Raw genomic sequence first — 14,135 nt, forward strand, 5'->3', positions numbered from 1 at the left:
ACCCAGCTAGCACATAACGTTCTGAGAACCTGGTGAGAGCGTGGTTTTCCTATAGTTATTTTGCATAGAACCTTCCCATAACTTTCTGGGAATGTTGCAAGATAGTTGCTTGGCTTTGGAACATTCTCAGCACATTTAAGGAACTTCACAAAAAACATTATTTTCTTGGTATTTCATTACTTTAACAGAATGTTCCTAAACATTCAAACATGGTTACATTTAATAAAACATGTGGTAACGTTCTAGGAACATTCTCCAACTGGTTTAACATTGAGAATGTTCTCAAATAGTTCAGAGAACGTTAACATTCTTCTGTGGGAATTTCAGTACTTCCACATTATGTTTCCTACAGGTTTTCTAATATTTCTATTTAAAGTAATCTTCTCAAATTGTTCCAAGAATTTTAAGAAACAACGTTCTTCTGTGGGAATTTCAGTACTTCAACATAACGTTTTCTGCAGGTTTACTCATGGTTCTATTTAAAGTAATGTTCTCAGAACGTTCAGAGAATGTTAAGAAAGGCCACCCATTTGGAAGCCGGCCCCACCCACTGGGGAGCCAGGCCCAGCCAATCAGAATGAGTTTTTCCCCACAAAAGGGCTTTATTACAGACAGAAATACTCCTCAGCACCCCCACTCTGCCCTCTCAGACGATCCCGCAGGTGAAGAAGCCGGATGTGGAGGTCCTGGGCTGACGTGGTTACACGTGGTCCTCTGCTGTTGTGAGGCCGGATAGACATACTTCCAAATTCTCTAAAACAACGTTGGAGGCAGCTTATGATAGCGACATTAACATTAAATTCTCTGGCAACAGCTCTGGTGGACATTCCTGCAGCCAGCATGCCAATTGCACATTCCCTAAAAACTTGAGACATCTGTGGCATTTTGTTGTGTGATAAAACACTGTCCCATTCTTGCATAATCAATGCTTGGAGTTTGTCAGAATTTGTGGGTTTTTGTTTGTCCACCCGCCTCTTGAGGATTGACCACAAGTTCTCAATGGGATTAAGGTCTGGCGAGTTTCCTGGCCATGGACCCAAAATATCGATGTCTTTTTCCCCGAGCCACTTAGTTATCACTTTTGCCTTATGGCAATGTGCTCCATCATGCTGCGAAAGGCATTGTTCCTCACCAAACTGTTCCTGGATGGTTGGGAGAAGTTGCTCTCGGAGGATGTGTTGGTACCATTCTTTATTCATGGCTGTGTTCTTAGGCAAAATTGTGAGCCCACTCCCTTGGCTGAGAAGCAACCTCACACATGAATGGTCTCAGGATGCTTTACTGTTGGCATGACACAGGACTGATGGTAGCGCTCACCTTGTCTTCCCGGACAAGCTTTTTTCCGGATGCCCCAAACAATCGGAAAGGGGATTCATCATTGAAAATGAATTTACCCCAGTCCTCAGCAGCCCATCCCCGTACCTTTTGCAGAATATCAGTCTGTCCCTGATGTTTTTCCTGGAGAGAAGTGGCTTTTTTGCTGCCCTTCTTGACACCAGGCCATCCTCCAAAAGTCTTCGCCTCACTGTGCGTGCAGATGCACTCACACCTGCTTGCTGCCATTCCTGAGCAAGCTCTGTACTGGTGGTGCCCCGATCTCGCAGCTGAATCAACTTTAGGAGACAGTCCTGGCACTTGCTGGACTTTCTTGGGTGCCCTGAAGCCTTCTTCACAACAATTCAACCACTCTCCTTGAAGTTCTTGATGATCCGATAAATGGTTGATTTAGGTGCAATCTTACTGGCAGCAATATCCTTGCCTGTGAAGCCCTTTTTGTGCAAAGCAATGATGACGGCATGTGTTTCCTTGCAGGTAACCATGGTTGACAGAGGAAGAACAATGATTCCAAGCACCACCCTCCTTTTGAAGCTTCCAGTCTGTTATTCGAACTCAATCAGCATGACAGAGTGATCTCCAGCCTTGTCCTCGTCAACACTCAAACCTGTGTTAACGAGAGAATCACTGACATGATGTCAGCTGGTCCTTTTGTGGCAGGGCTGAAATGCAGTGGAAATGTTTTTTGGGGGATTCAGTTAATTTGCATGGCAAAGAGGGACTTTGCAATTAATTGCAATTCATCTGATCACTCTTCATAACATTCTGGAGTATATGCAAATTGCCATCATACAAACTGAGACAGTAGACTTTGTGAAAATTAATATTTGTGTCATTCTCAAAACTTTTGGACACGACTGTAGATGGACAATGGTCCGAAGCATACTGCGAAAGCAACCCAATACTTTTTTAAGGAAAAGAAGTGGAATGTGGCGCAATGGCCAAGTCAATCACCTGACCTGAATCCAATTGAGCATGCATTTCACTTGCTGAAGGCAAAACTGAAGGTAAAACGCCCCAAGAACAAGCAGGAACTGAAGACCGCTGCAGTAAAGGCCTGGCAGAGCATCACCAGGGAAGAAACCCACCAGCTGGTGATGTCTATGGGTTCCAGACTTCAGGCAGTCATTGACTGCAAAGGATTTTCAACCAAGTATTAAAACTCACAATTTAATCTATGATTATGCTTGTTTGTCCAATTACTTTTGAGCCCCTAAAATTGGGGGGCTATGTATACAAATTGTTGTAATTCTTACAAGGTTCATACAATCATTTTGACAAAACCCTTAAATTAAAGATGAAAGTCTGCACTTAAAGCACATCTTGATTGTGTCCTTTCAAATCTATTGTGGTGGCGTACAGAGACAAATTTATGCAAATTGTGTCACTGTCCAAATACTTATGGACCTGACTGTACATCTGAATCTCACTGAATCTCACTAGGTTAATGCCTAAGCAAATTAATTTACATGTGTCCCATCTGTGCTTGGAGTTCAAAACAGTTAACCCAAATTAAGCTAGCATTAATCGAAGTGTTATTAAAAGTCCTCTTGAAACATTTATTGAAAGGTTTAAGGAAGTAATTCAAAAACCTTTACATTTCGTTCAAAACATACACAACATTTAGAGAATGTTCTCAGAACGTTATATAATACCTTAAACTCTCATTTCCGTCCTCAGAATGTTATAAAAGTTTCAGGGAACCAAAGTAAAACATTTTCAGAACCTGCCTGCAACCTAAAAACTAACATTCCCAGAACAGGCAAAATGTTCACTTTGTTCTCAGAATGTTAAAAAAATCGTTCTGTTTAACAGTCAGTAAACTTATGGCTTCAGTACCAGAACCAATAAGAAACTAAAAACATACGTTCCCACAACTTCCAAGAATCCAAATGTGCTAGCTGGGCAGTAACTGTGTACAAAGAAGGTATAATGCTGTAATGAGCTATTTTCAAAAGAAATTAACAAGTTGATCCTGTTTGTTTTGTATTCCAAATGTATCTTTCAGCTTTGTTTAAATTTACAAATCTTTTCAATGGTGAATCAAAAGAGCATAATAAGAACTGTGATGAGTGGATTATATGTATTTAAAGTGAAAGATTAAAGTGACAAAATACTGGAATATGATAATGAGTTCAATCACTCTTACCTGCAATGATGTCATCCATTTGCTCCAAGGCCGCCTCCAACATGTGACTTGCATCTGAGGCCATGGCGACAGACTACTGCATCGGCCTCTATGCTTGGTGTCCTAGGAAAGAAAGACCATTGTTAAATTCTAAGAATCAGGAATTCTAGATGAGTTAAAATCTAATATATGCTAGCTTTGTTAGCTTTGTACACATTGAACAGTAAACAACATAGAAAAAAAGGGTAACAAAAAAAGAGGTTAAAGATTAGAGGTTAAAGTGAAATATATTTTCCATAACCAAAAATATAGTATTTTCAGCTGTTTGAAGCTGGTGTACAAAACTGAAAGTAAAAGACGCAAAAACAAAACTTAACAGCACACATAGAACCGATCTACCGCTTCTTAGACTTGCTTTCAATGACAAAGACAGATCTGTAACTCATATTTCTATGTGAATTTGGTTGGGTCGCCCAAAAAGTTACATATTGCAGCTTTAAGAAATGTCACATGGTACGATTACCCACATATACATACCTAAACGGAGTACTGAGGATCAATTGTACTGCTGTGATATATTCTCCATTGAAATGTTTTCAGATATTGTATGTCTTCTTCCTAGGCATACATTTCAGTGTGGTACCATTGGCTTGGCCTGGTATAGTGAGTACTGGTATTTTCCCTGGATCATCACCGTCAGTAAGACAGGGCATGGCTTAGGGGCTGGTTCCCCCCCACCCCTCTGATGACTGTACAGCACAGGACCCCTGTTCTAATGAGGCCTCCGAGCCACCCAGCAGGGTCTCCACCCTCTGTCATTCTGCTTTTCAGCCGTCAGCATCTACCCTCTTAAACAGAGAGAACAGCACATCCCCTGAGTAACCCCCCAGGTTACGGGATTTAAACACACTGTGAATGTCTTCCTTCTTTCAGCTGTTGACAGAGCTGATGGTTGGTGGGCTTGGGGCAATGCTTCCCCTATACTAATTTAGCAGCTACATTGTTGCCACTGCTGCAAACAATCTAATTTTTCAGATTTAAAAAAATATATTTACAGTTGAAGTCGGAGGTTTACATACACCTTAGCCAAATACATTTAAACGCAGTTTTTCACAATTCCTGACATTTAATCCTAAAAAATCCCTGTCTTAGGTCAGTTAGGATCACCACTTTATTTTAAGAATGTGAAATGTCAGAATAATAGTAGAGAGAATGATTTATTTCAGCTTTTATTTCTTTCATCACATTCCCAGTGGGTCAGAAGTTTACATACACTCAATTAGTATTTGGTAGCATTGCCTTTAAATTGTTTAACTTGGGTCAAACGTTTCGGGTAGCCTTCCACAAGCTTCCCACAATAAATTGGGTGAATTTTGGCCCATTCCTCCTGACATACCTGGTGTAGCTGAGTCGGGTTTGTAGGCCTCCTTGCTCACACACACTTTTTCAGTTCTGCCCACAAATTTTCTATAGGACTGAGGTCAGGGCTTTGTGATGGCCACTCCAATACCTTGACTTTGTTGTCCTTAAGCCATTTTGCCACAACTTTGGAAGTATGCTTGTGGTCATTGTGCATTTGGAAGACCCATTTGCGACCAAGCTTTAACTTCCTGACTGATGTCTTGAGATGTTGCTTCAATATATCCACATAATTTTCCATCCTCGTGATGCCATCTATTTTGTGAAGTGCACCAGTCCCTCCTGCAGCAAATCACCCCCACAACATGATGCTGCCACCCCCGTGCTTCACGGTTGGGATGGTGTTCTTCGGCTAGTAAGCCTCTCCCTTTTTCCTCCAAACATAACGATGGTCATTATGGCCAAACAGTTCTATTTTTGTTTAATCAGACCAGAGGACATTTCTCCAAAAAGTACAATCTTTGTCCCCATGTGCAGTTGCAAACCGTAGTCTGGCTTTTTTATGGCGGTTTTGGAGCAGTGTCTTCTTCATTCCTGAGCGGCCTTTCAGGTTATGTCGATATAGGACTCGTTTTACTGTGGATATAGATACTTTTGTACCTGTTTCCTCCATTATCTTCACAAGGTCCTTTGCTGTTGTTCTGGGATTGATTTGCACTTTTCGCTCCAAAGTATGTTCATCTCTAGGAGACAGAACACGTCTCCTTCCTGAGCGGTATGACGGCTGCATGGTCCCATGGTGTTTATACTTGCGTACTATTGTTTGTACAGATGAACGTGGTACCTTCAGGCGTTTGGAAATTGCTCCCAAGGATGAACCAGACTTGTAGAGGTCTACAATTTTTTTTGAGTTCTTGGCTGATTTCTTTAGATTTTCCCATGATGTCAAGCAAAGAGGCACAGAATTTGAAGGTAGGCCTTGAAATATATACACATGTACACCTCCAATTGACTCAAATGATGTCAATTAACCTATCAGAAGCTTCTAAAGCCATGACATAATTTTCTGGAATTTTCCAAGCTGTTTAAAGGCACAGTCAATTTAGTGTATGTAAACGTCTGACCCACTGGAATTGTGATACAGTGAATTATAAGTGAAATAATCTGTCAGTACACAATTGTTGGAAAATCAAATCAAAGTGTATTTGTCATGTGCGCCGAATACAACAGGTGTTGACCTTACAGTGAAATGCTTACTTACAGGCTCTAACCAATAGTGCAAAAAAGGTATTAGGTGAACAATAGGTAGGTAAAGAAATAAAACAACAGTAAAAAGACAGGCTATATACAGTAGCGAGGCTATAAAAGTAGCGAGGCTACATACAGAAACTGGTTAGTCAGGCTGATTGAGGTAGTATGTACTATGTAGTGCTTTGCGGTCAGAGGCCGAGCAATTGCCGTACCAGGCAGTGATGCAACCAGTCAGGATGCTCTCGATGTTGCAGCTGTAGAACCTTTTGAGGATCTCAGGACCCATGCCAAATCTTTTTAGTTTCCTGAGGGGGAATAGGCTTCGTCGTGCCCTCTTCACGACTGTCTTGGTGTGTTTGGACAATTCCAGTTTGTTGTTGATGTGGACACCATGGAACATGAAGCACTCAACCTGCTCCACTACAGCCCCGTCGATGAGAATGGGGGCGTACTCTGTCCTCCTTTTCCTGTAGTCCACAATCATCTCCTTAGTCTTGGTTACGTTGAGGGAGAGGTTGTTATTCTGGCACCACCCGGCCAGGTCTCTGACCTCCTCCCTATAGGCTGTCTCGTTGTTGTCGGTGATCAGGCCTACCACTGTTGTGTCGTTTGCAAACTTAATGATGGTGTTGGAGTCGTGCCTGGCCATGCAGTCGTAGGTTAACAGGGAGTACAGGAGGGGACTGAGCACGCACCCCTGCGGAGCTCCAGTGTTGAGGATCAGCGTGGCAGATGTGTTGCTACCTACCCTCACCACCTGGGGGTGGCCCGTCAGGAAGTCCAGGATCCAGTTGCAGAGGGAGGTGTTTAGTCCCAGGATCCTTAGCTTAGTGATGAGCTTTGAGGGTACTATGCTGTTGAACGCTGAGCTGTAGTCAATGAATAGCATTCTCACATAAGTGTTCCTTTTGTCCAGGTGGGAAAGGGCAGTGTGGAGTGCAATAGAGATTGCATCATCTGTGGATCTGTTTGGGCGGTATGCAAATTGAAGTGGGTCTATGGTTTCTGGGATAATGGTGTTGATGTGAGCCATTACCAACCTTTCAAAGCACTTCATGGCTACGGATGTGAGTGCTACGGGTCTGTAGTCATTTAGGCAGGTTGCCTTTGTGTTCTTGGGCACAGGGACTATGGTGGTCTGCTTGAAACATGTTGGTATTACTTGTGTCATGCACAAAGTAGATGTCCTAACTGACTTGCCAAAACTATAGTTTGATAACAAGAAATTTGTGGAGTGCTTGAAAAACAAGTTTTAATGACTCCATCATAAGTGTATGTAAACTTCCAACTTCAACTGTATATTTCTACCGAGACACGCTTTTAAATGGATAGGCGTTGGCTCAATGACTGAAAGTCTATGGGAACAGCTAGCATATCATTGCGCTAACTCTGTTAGCCATGCAACCCCTCCACCCCCACCCTTGCCTCCACTGCTGAAAAGTACCAGGTTTGTTTTCAACACAGTTCAAAAGGGATCCGAGTAAAGCGTGACTGATAATTTGATTGTTGTGCCAAGAAAAACATCAACCTATGATGAGTTCCAATTATCAAAGTCAATAGAAATATCATGAACAGGGCTTTAAATTCTTAAGTATTTCATTCCCACAAACTAAATCCATACTATCATATGACAGAATGGAAACATATCTATTATTATTCAAGAAATCTTCTCTGGAAAAAGTATAGATGTGACCATTGACTGTGAGGCGTTGGCGAAACACAGGCATAGGCCTCTGAGACAAAAGGCAACTGTAGACGTCGGACAGGCAGGCAGGGAGAAGCAGGCAGCTCGTTGAAAGGAGCCAGGCGTCAACAGTGTTAATTATGTGGCTGTTCAGATTTAGCTGGACACGGCTGAGGGTGATGGCTACATTTATTCAGAGCCTCTGTAGTGACAGCTCCTCTGTGTAACAGCAGCACAGTGGGCAGCAGACAGTAGAATTCTAATAACTGGCCTGATTATACAAACCCAATTAAAGCCTGCAGTTAAAGGCCATGAGGACATCAGGGCTCCCTGGTACTGCAAACCACTAATGGACAGGCCAGAGAGAATAATGCAGTCTACTGCCCCTATATTCAACTGGCACAGTGGGCAGCAGACACGGGGTCAAAAGGGTCCGCGGGTCCCGAAAAAAAATACAAATAAACATATATACAGTATCAGTCAAAAGTTTGGACACAAACTTTTTTTACTATTTTCTACATTGTAGAAAAATAGTGAATACATCAAAACTATGAAATAACACATATGGAATCATGTAGTAACCAAAAAAGTGTTAAACAAATCAAATATATTTTAGATACTTCAAAGTAGCCACCCTGTAACGGTTTTCTTCTTCTTCTGATGAGGAGTAAGAAGGATCGGACCAAAATGCAGCGTGGTAAGTGTCCATGTTACTTTAATATAACAGAACACCAAAAAATACAAAAATAACTAAGTGAATGACAAAGAAAACCGAAACAGTCCTGAATGGTGAAACAAACACAAAACAGGAAATAACTACCCACAAACACAGGTGGAACAGGCTACCTAAGTATGATTCTCAATCAGAGACAACGATTGACAGCTGCCTCTGATTGGGAACCATACTAGGCCAAACACAGAAATACAACACATAGAACAAAACATAGAAAATAGAACATAGAATGCCCACCCCAACTCACGCCCTGACCAAACCAAAATAAAGACATAAAAAAGGAACTAAGGTCAGAACGTGACACACCCTTTGCCTTGATGACAGCTTTGCACACTCTTGGCATTCTCTCAACCAGCTTCACCTGGAATGCTTTTCCAACAGTCTTGAAAAAGTTCCCACATATGCTGAGTACTTGTTGGCTGCTTTACCATCACTCTGCGGTCCAACTCATCCCAAAACCATCTCAATTTGGTTGAGGTCGGGTAATTGTGGAGGCTAGGTCATCTGATGCAGCACTCCATCACTCTCCTTCTTGGTCAAATAGCCCTTACACAGCCTGGAGGTGTGTTGGGTCATTGTTCTGTTGAAAAACAAATGATAGTCCCACTAAGCGAAAACCAGATGGAATGGCGTATTGCTGTAGAATGCTGTGGTAGCCATGTTGGTTAAGTGTGCCTTGAATTCTAAATAAATCACAGACAGTGTCACCAGAAAAGCACTCCCACACCACCACACCTCCTCCTCCATGCTTCACCATTGGAAACCGCACATGCAGAGATCATCCGTTCACCTACTCTGCATCTCACAAAGAAACCAAAGGACAGATTTCCACCGGTCTAATGTCCATTGCTCGTGTTTTTTGGCCCAAGCAATTCTCTTCTTATTGCTGTCCTTTAGTAGTGGTTTCTTTTCAGCAATTTCACCATGCAGGCCTGATTCACACAGTCTCCTCTGAACAGTTGATGTTGAGATGTGTCTGTTACTTGAGCTCTGTGAGGTGCAATCTGAGGAGCAGTTAAATGCAAATTTCTGATGCTGGTAACTCTAATGAACTTATCCTCTGCAGCAGAGGCAACTCTTGGTCTTGCTTTCCTGTGGCGGTCCTCATGAGAGCCAGTTTCATTATAGCGCTTTGATGGTTTTTGCGTCTGCACTTGAAGAAACTTTCAAAATTCTTGAAATTTTCCGGATTGACTGACCTTCATGTCTTAAAGTAATCATGGCCTGTTGTTTTTACTCAGTTGGGCTTCGACCCCTGGTACCGTATAAACGTGCATACGACATGGAAAAATGCATAGAATTGCAGAAAATGCGCTTTAAAATAGCAACAAAAAAATCTCTGCCCCATGCAAAAGTTGTAGAATTGCAGGAAATTACCTTTAAAACTGAAAAATGTTCTCTCCGCCAACAAGAGGGGTGTGAACAGTTTGGGGTTGCAAGTTGGGGGTTTGTTACTACGCCGATAAAAAAATATTATCCATCGGACCTCTGCCACCTAGGAAATTTGTGTTACCGAACTTTCTCAAAAAGTACTTGAGTACCCCTGGTCTACTGTCTGCTACTGTACAATCTAATGTATGTCTTGAAGACACGGCCTTGGTAGAGCTTAAATGAAATCAAATGACATTTTATTTGTCACATGCTTCATAAACAACAGGTGTAGATTAAAGGCCAAGACAAACGAAACGCGAACGAGCGAACAAGCGTGTACTTGCTGGAAATAGAATACACGGTAGTGAATGACAGAAAACAGACGTGCTGCGTGCTGTCAACGGCGTCAAAAGCATAATGCGCTTCAAATTAGAAAATAAGTCTATTTTTCTTTCGTCTACATGAAGCAATGCTTGTTCGCATTTAATTTAATTTGTCCTTCAAAATTCAAAAGGAACTCGCACATCCAAGCAATCTTTTTTGCAGGTGCATGGTAACAGTTGAATAACATTTGATAAAAGAAGAAACCCGCAGCCTGCTCTTGATAGTATCACTGCTCTTTAATCAGCTTTACGTATCGTCCTCACAGCCTTCGTCAGAGCTTTTGTGAGTTTTCTAAATTCGCACCCTCTAGGTCTACATAAGGGTGGATATGGGAGAACCTTCCAGAAGGACAACCATCTCTGTAGCACTCCACCAATCAGGCCTTTATGGTAGAGTGGCCAGACAGAAGCCACTCCTCAGTAAAAGGTACATGACAGCCTGCTTGGAGTTTGCCAAAAGGCACCTAAATACTCTCAGACCATGAGTAACAAGATCTGATGAAATCAAGATTAAACTCTTTGGCCTGAATGCCAAGCGTCACGTCTGGAGGAAACCTGGCACCATCCCTACGGTGAAGCATGGTGGTGGCATCATCATGCTGTGGGGATGGTTTTCAGCGGCAGGGACTGGGAGACTAGTCAGGATCGAGGGAAAGATGAACGGAGAAAAGTACAGAGAGATCCTTGATGAAACCTGCTCCAGAGCGCTCAGGACCTCCGACTGGGGGCGAAGGTTCACCTTCCAACAGGACATAAACCAAAAGCACACAGCCAAGACAACGCAGGAGTGGCTTCGGGACAAGTCTCTGAATGTCCTTGAGTGGCTCAGCCAGAGCCCGGACTTGAACCCGATCGAACATCTCTGGAGAGACCTGAAAATAGCTGTGCAGCAACGCTCCCAATCCAACCTGACAGAGCTCGAGAGAATCTGCAGAGAAGAATGGGAGAAACTCCCCAAATAGTTGTGACAAGATTGTACCCAAGAAGACTTGAGGCTATAATCGCTGCCAAAGGTGCTTCAACAAAGTACTGAGTAAAGCGTCTGAATAATTATGTAAATGTGATATTTACGTTTTTTTTTAATTATAGCAAAAATGTCTAAAAACCTGTTTTTGCTTTGTTGTTATGGGGTATTGTGTGTGGATTTATGAGGGGAAAAAATTATTTCTTCAATTTTAGAATAATGTTGTAACCTAACAAAATGTGGAAAGCGTCAAGGGGTCTGAACTTTCCGAAGGCACTGTATATAGCTATAGTTGATAATAGTTGTAAAGAATTTGAAGTTAGGATAAGGTAAACATATGACATCTGGTTTGGTGACTCCAGTTTGAACTGTTCAAGAGTTATTGTTGGTGTTTTTATTATGCTAATCTATGCAAATGCTTATATTCATAGATTTTTGAAGTTAGGATAGCATGAAGGTTTTAAAATTGGTCTTGTAGCTTAATTGGCCAAGAAGCTAGACCATTTTGAATAGCTACCTCTGTTTCTACAGTGAATAGAATGCTGAGGAAATCCCATGAAAGTGGATGGAGGACAAAAAAAAAGGACAAAAAGTTGAATAGTCAGGTCTCCAGACCTGAACCCAATAGAAAATCTTTGGAGTGAGCTGAAAGTCCGTAGTGCCCAGCGACAGCCCCGAAACCTGAAGGATCTGGAGAAGGTCTGTATGGAGGAGTGGGCTAAAATCCCTGCTGCAGTGTGTGCAAACCTGGTCAAGAACTACAGGAAACGTATGATCTCTGTAATTGCAAACAAAGGTTTCTGTACCAAATATTAAGTTCTGCTTTTCTGATGTATCAAATACTTATGTCATGCAATAAAATGCAAATTAATTACTTAAAATTCATACAATGTGATTTTCTGGATTACAGACCTCTACATGTTTTGTAAGTAGGAAAACCTGCAAAATCGGCAGTGTATCAAATACTTGTTCTCCCCACTGTATATACAGTTGAAGTCGGAAGTTTACATACACTTAGGTTGGAGTCATTAAAACTCATTTTTCAACCACTCCACAAATTTCTTGTTAACAAACTATAGTTTTGGCAAGTCGGTTAGGACATCTACTTCGTGCATGACACAAGTAAATTTTCAACAATTGTTTACAGACAGATTATTTCACATATAATTCGCTGTATCACAATTCCAGTGGGTCAGAAGTTTACATACACTATGTTGACTGTGCCTTTAAACAGCTTGAAAATTCCAGAAAATTATGTCATGGCTTTAGATGCTTCTAAAAGGCTAATTGACATCATTTGAGTCAATTGGAGGTGTACCTGTGGATGTATTTCAAGGCCTACCTTCAAACTCAGTGCCTCTTTGCTTGACATCATGGGAAAATCTAAAGAAATCAGCCAAGACCTTGGAGACCTCCAATTGGAGACCTCCACAAGTCTGGTTCATCCTTGGGAGCAATTTCCAAATGCCTGAAGGTACCACGTTCATCTGTACAAACAATAGTACGCAAGTATAAACACCATGGAACCACGCAGCCGTCATACCGCTCAGGAAGGAGACGCGTTCTGTCTCCTAGAGATTAACGTACTTGTCACGTTCCTGACCTGTTTTCCTTTGTCATGTATTTGTTTTAGTTGGTCAGGGCGTGAGTTGGGTGGGTTGGTCTAGGTTTGATTTTCTATGTTGGGATTTTGTGTTCGGCCTGGTATGATTCTCAATCAGAGACAGCTGTCAATCGTTGTCCCTGATTGAGAATCATACTAAGGCAGCCAGGGTTTCACTTGTGTTTGGTGGGTGTTTGTTCCTGTGTCAGTGTTTGGGCCACACAGGACTGTTTCAGGTTAGTCACGTTTGTTGGTTTTTGTATTTTGTAGTGTTTGTTGTTTTTTCATTAAATAATGAATACTTACCAATCCGCATCTTGGTCCGATCCATGCTCCTCCTCGTCTGAGGAGGAGAACGACTACGACAGCCGTTACAGTACTTTGGTGCGAAAAGTGCAAATCAATCCCAGAACAACAGCAAAGGACCTTGTGAAGATGCTGGAGGAAACAGGTACAAAAGTATCTATATCCACAGTAAAATGAGTCCTATATCGACAAAACCTGAAAGGCTGCTCAGTATTGAAGAAGCCACTGCTCCAAAACCGCCATAAAAAAGCCAGACTACGGTTTGCAACTGCACATGGGGACAAAGATTGTACTTTTTGGAGAAATGTCCTCTGGTCTGATGAAACAACAATATAACTCTTTGGCCATAATGACCATCGTTATGTTTGGAGGAAAAAGGGTGACACTTGCAAGCCGAAGAACACCATCCCAACCGTGAAGCACAGGGGTGGCAGCATCATGTTGTGGGGGTGCTTTGCTGCAGGAGGGACTGGTGCACTTCACAAAATAGATGGCATCATGAGGATGGAAAATTATGTGGATATATTGACGCAACATCTCAAGACATCAGTCAGGAGGTTAAAGCTTGGATGCAAATGGGTCTCCAAATGGACAATGACCCCAAGCATACTTCCAAAGCTGTGGCAAATTGGCTTAAGGACAGCAAAGTCAAGGTATTGGAGTGGCCATCACAAAGACCTGACCTCAATCCCATAGAAAATTTGTGGGCAGAACTAAAAAAGCGTGTGCGAGCAAGGAGGCCCACAAACCTGACTCAGTTACACCAGCTCTGTCATGAGGAATGGGCCAAAATTCACCAAACTTATTGTGGGAAGCTTGTGGAAGGCTACCCAAAATGTTTGACCCAAGTTGAACAATTTAAAGGCAATGCTACCAAATACTAATTGAGTGTATGTCAACTTCTGACCCACTGGGAATGTGATGAAAGAAATAAAAGCTGAAATAAATCATTCTCTCTACTATTATTCTGACATTTCACATTCTTAAAATAAAGTGGGGATCTTAACTAACTGACCTA

At 42.0% G+C, this 14,135-nt stretch overlaps 1 protein-coding gene across 4 annotated transcripts in view; it reads right to left on the reverse strand.

Moving 5' to 3' along the window:
- Positions 1-14,135, reverse strand: part of LOC120054129 (liprin-beta-2-like) — a 119,404-nt gene that overhangs the window by 85,913 nt on the left and 19,356 nt on the right. For all 4 annotated transcript variants that reach the window (XM_039001540.1, XM_039001539.1, XM_039001538.1 and 1 more), the window contains exon 2: positions 3,485-3,586. In XM_039001540.1, the coding sequence (XP_038857468.1) occupies positions 3,485-3,548 (64 nt within the window). In that variant the 5' untranslated portion in view covers positions 3,549-3,586. The remainder of the gene's footprint in view (positions 1-3,484; positions 3,587-14,135) is intronic.

Source organism: Salvelinus namaycush, chromosome 9 (genome assembly GCF_016432855.1).
Source record: "Salvelinus namaycush isolate Seneca chromosome 9, SaNama_1.0, whole genome shotgun sequence".
In the NCBI taxonomy this organism is placed as follows: Eukaryota; Metazoa; Chordata; class Actinopteri; order Salmoniformes; family Salmonidae; genus Salvelinus; species Salvelinus namaycush.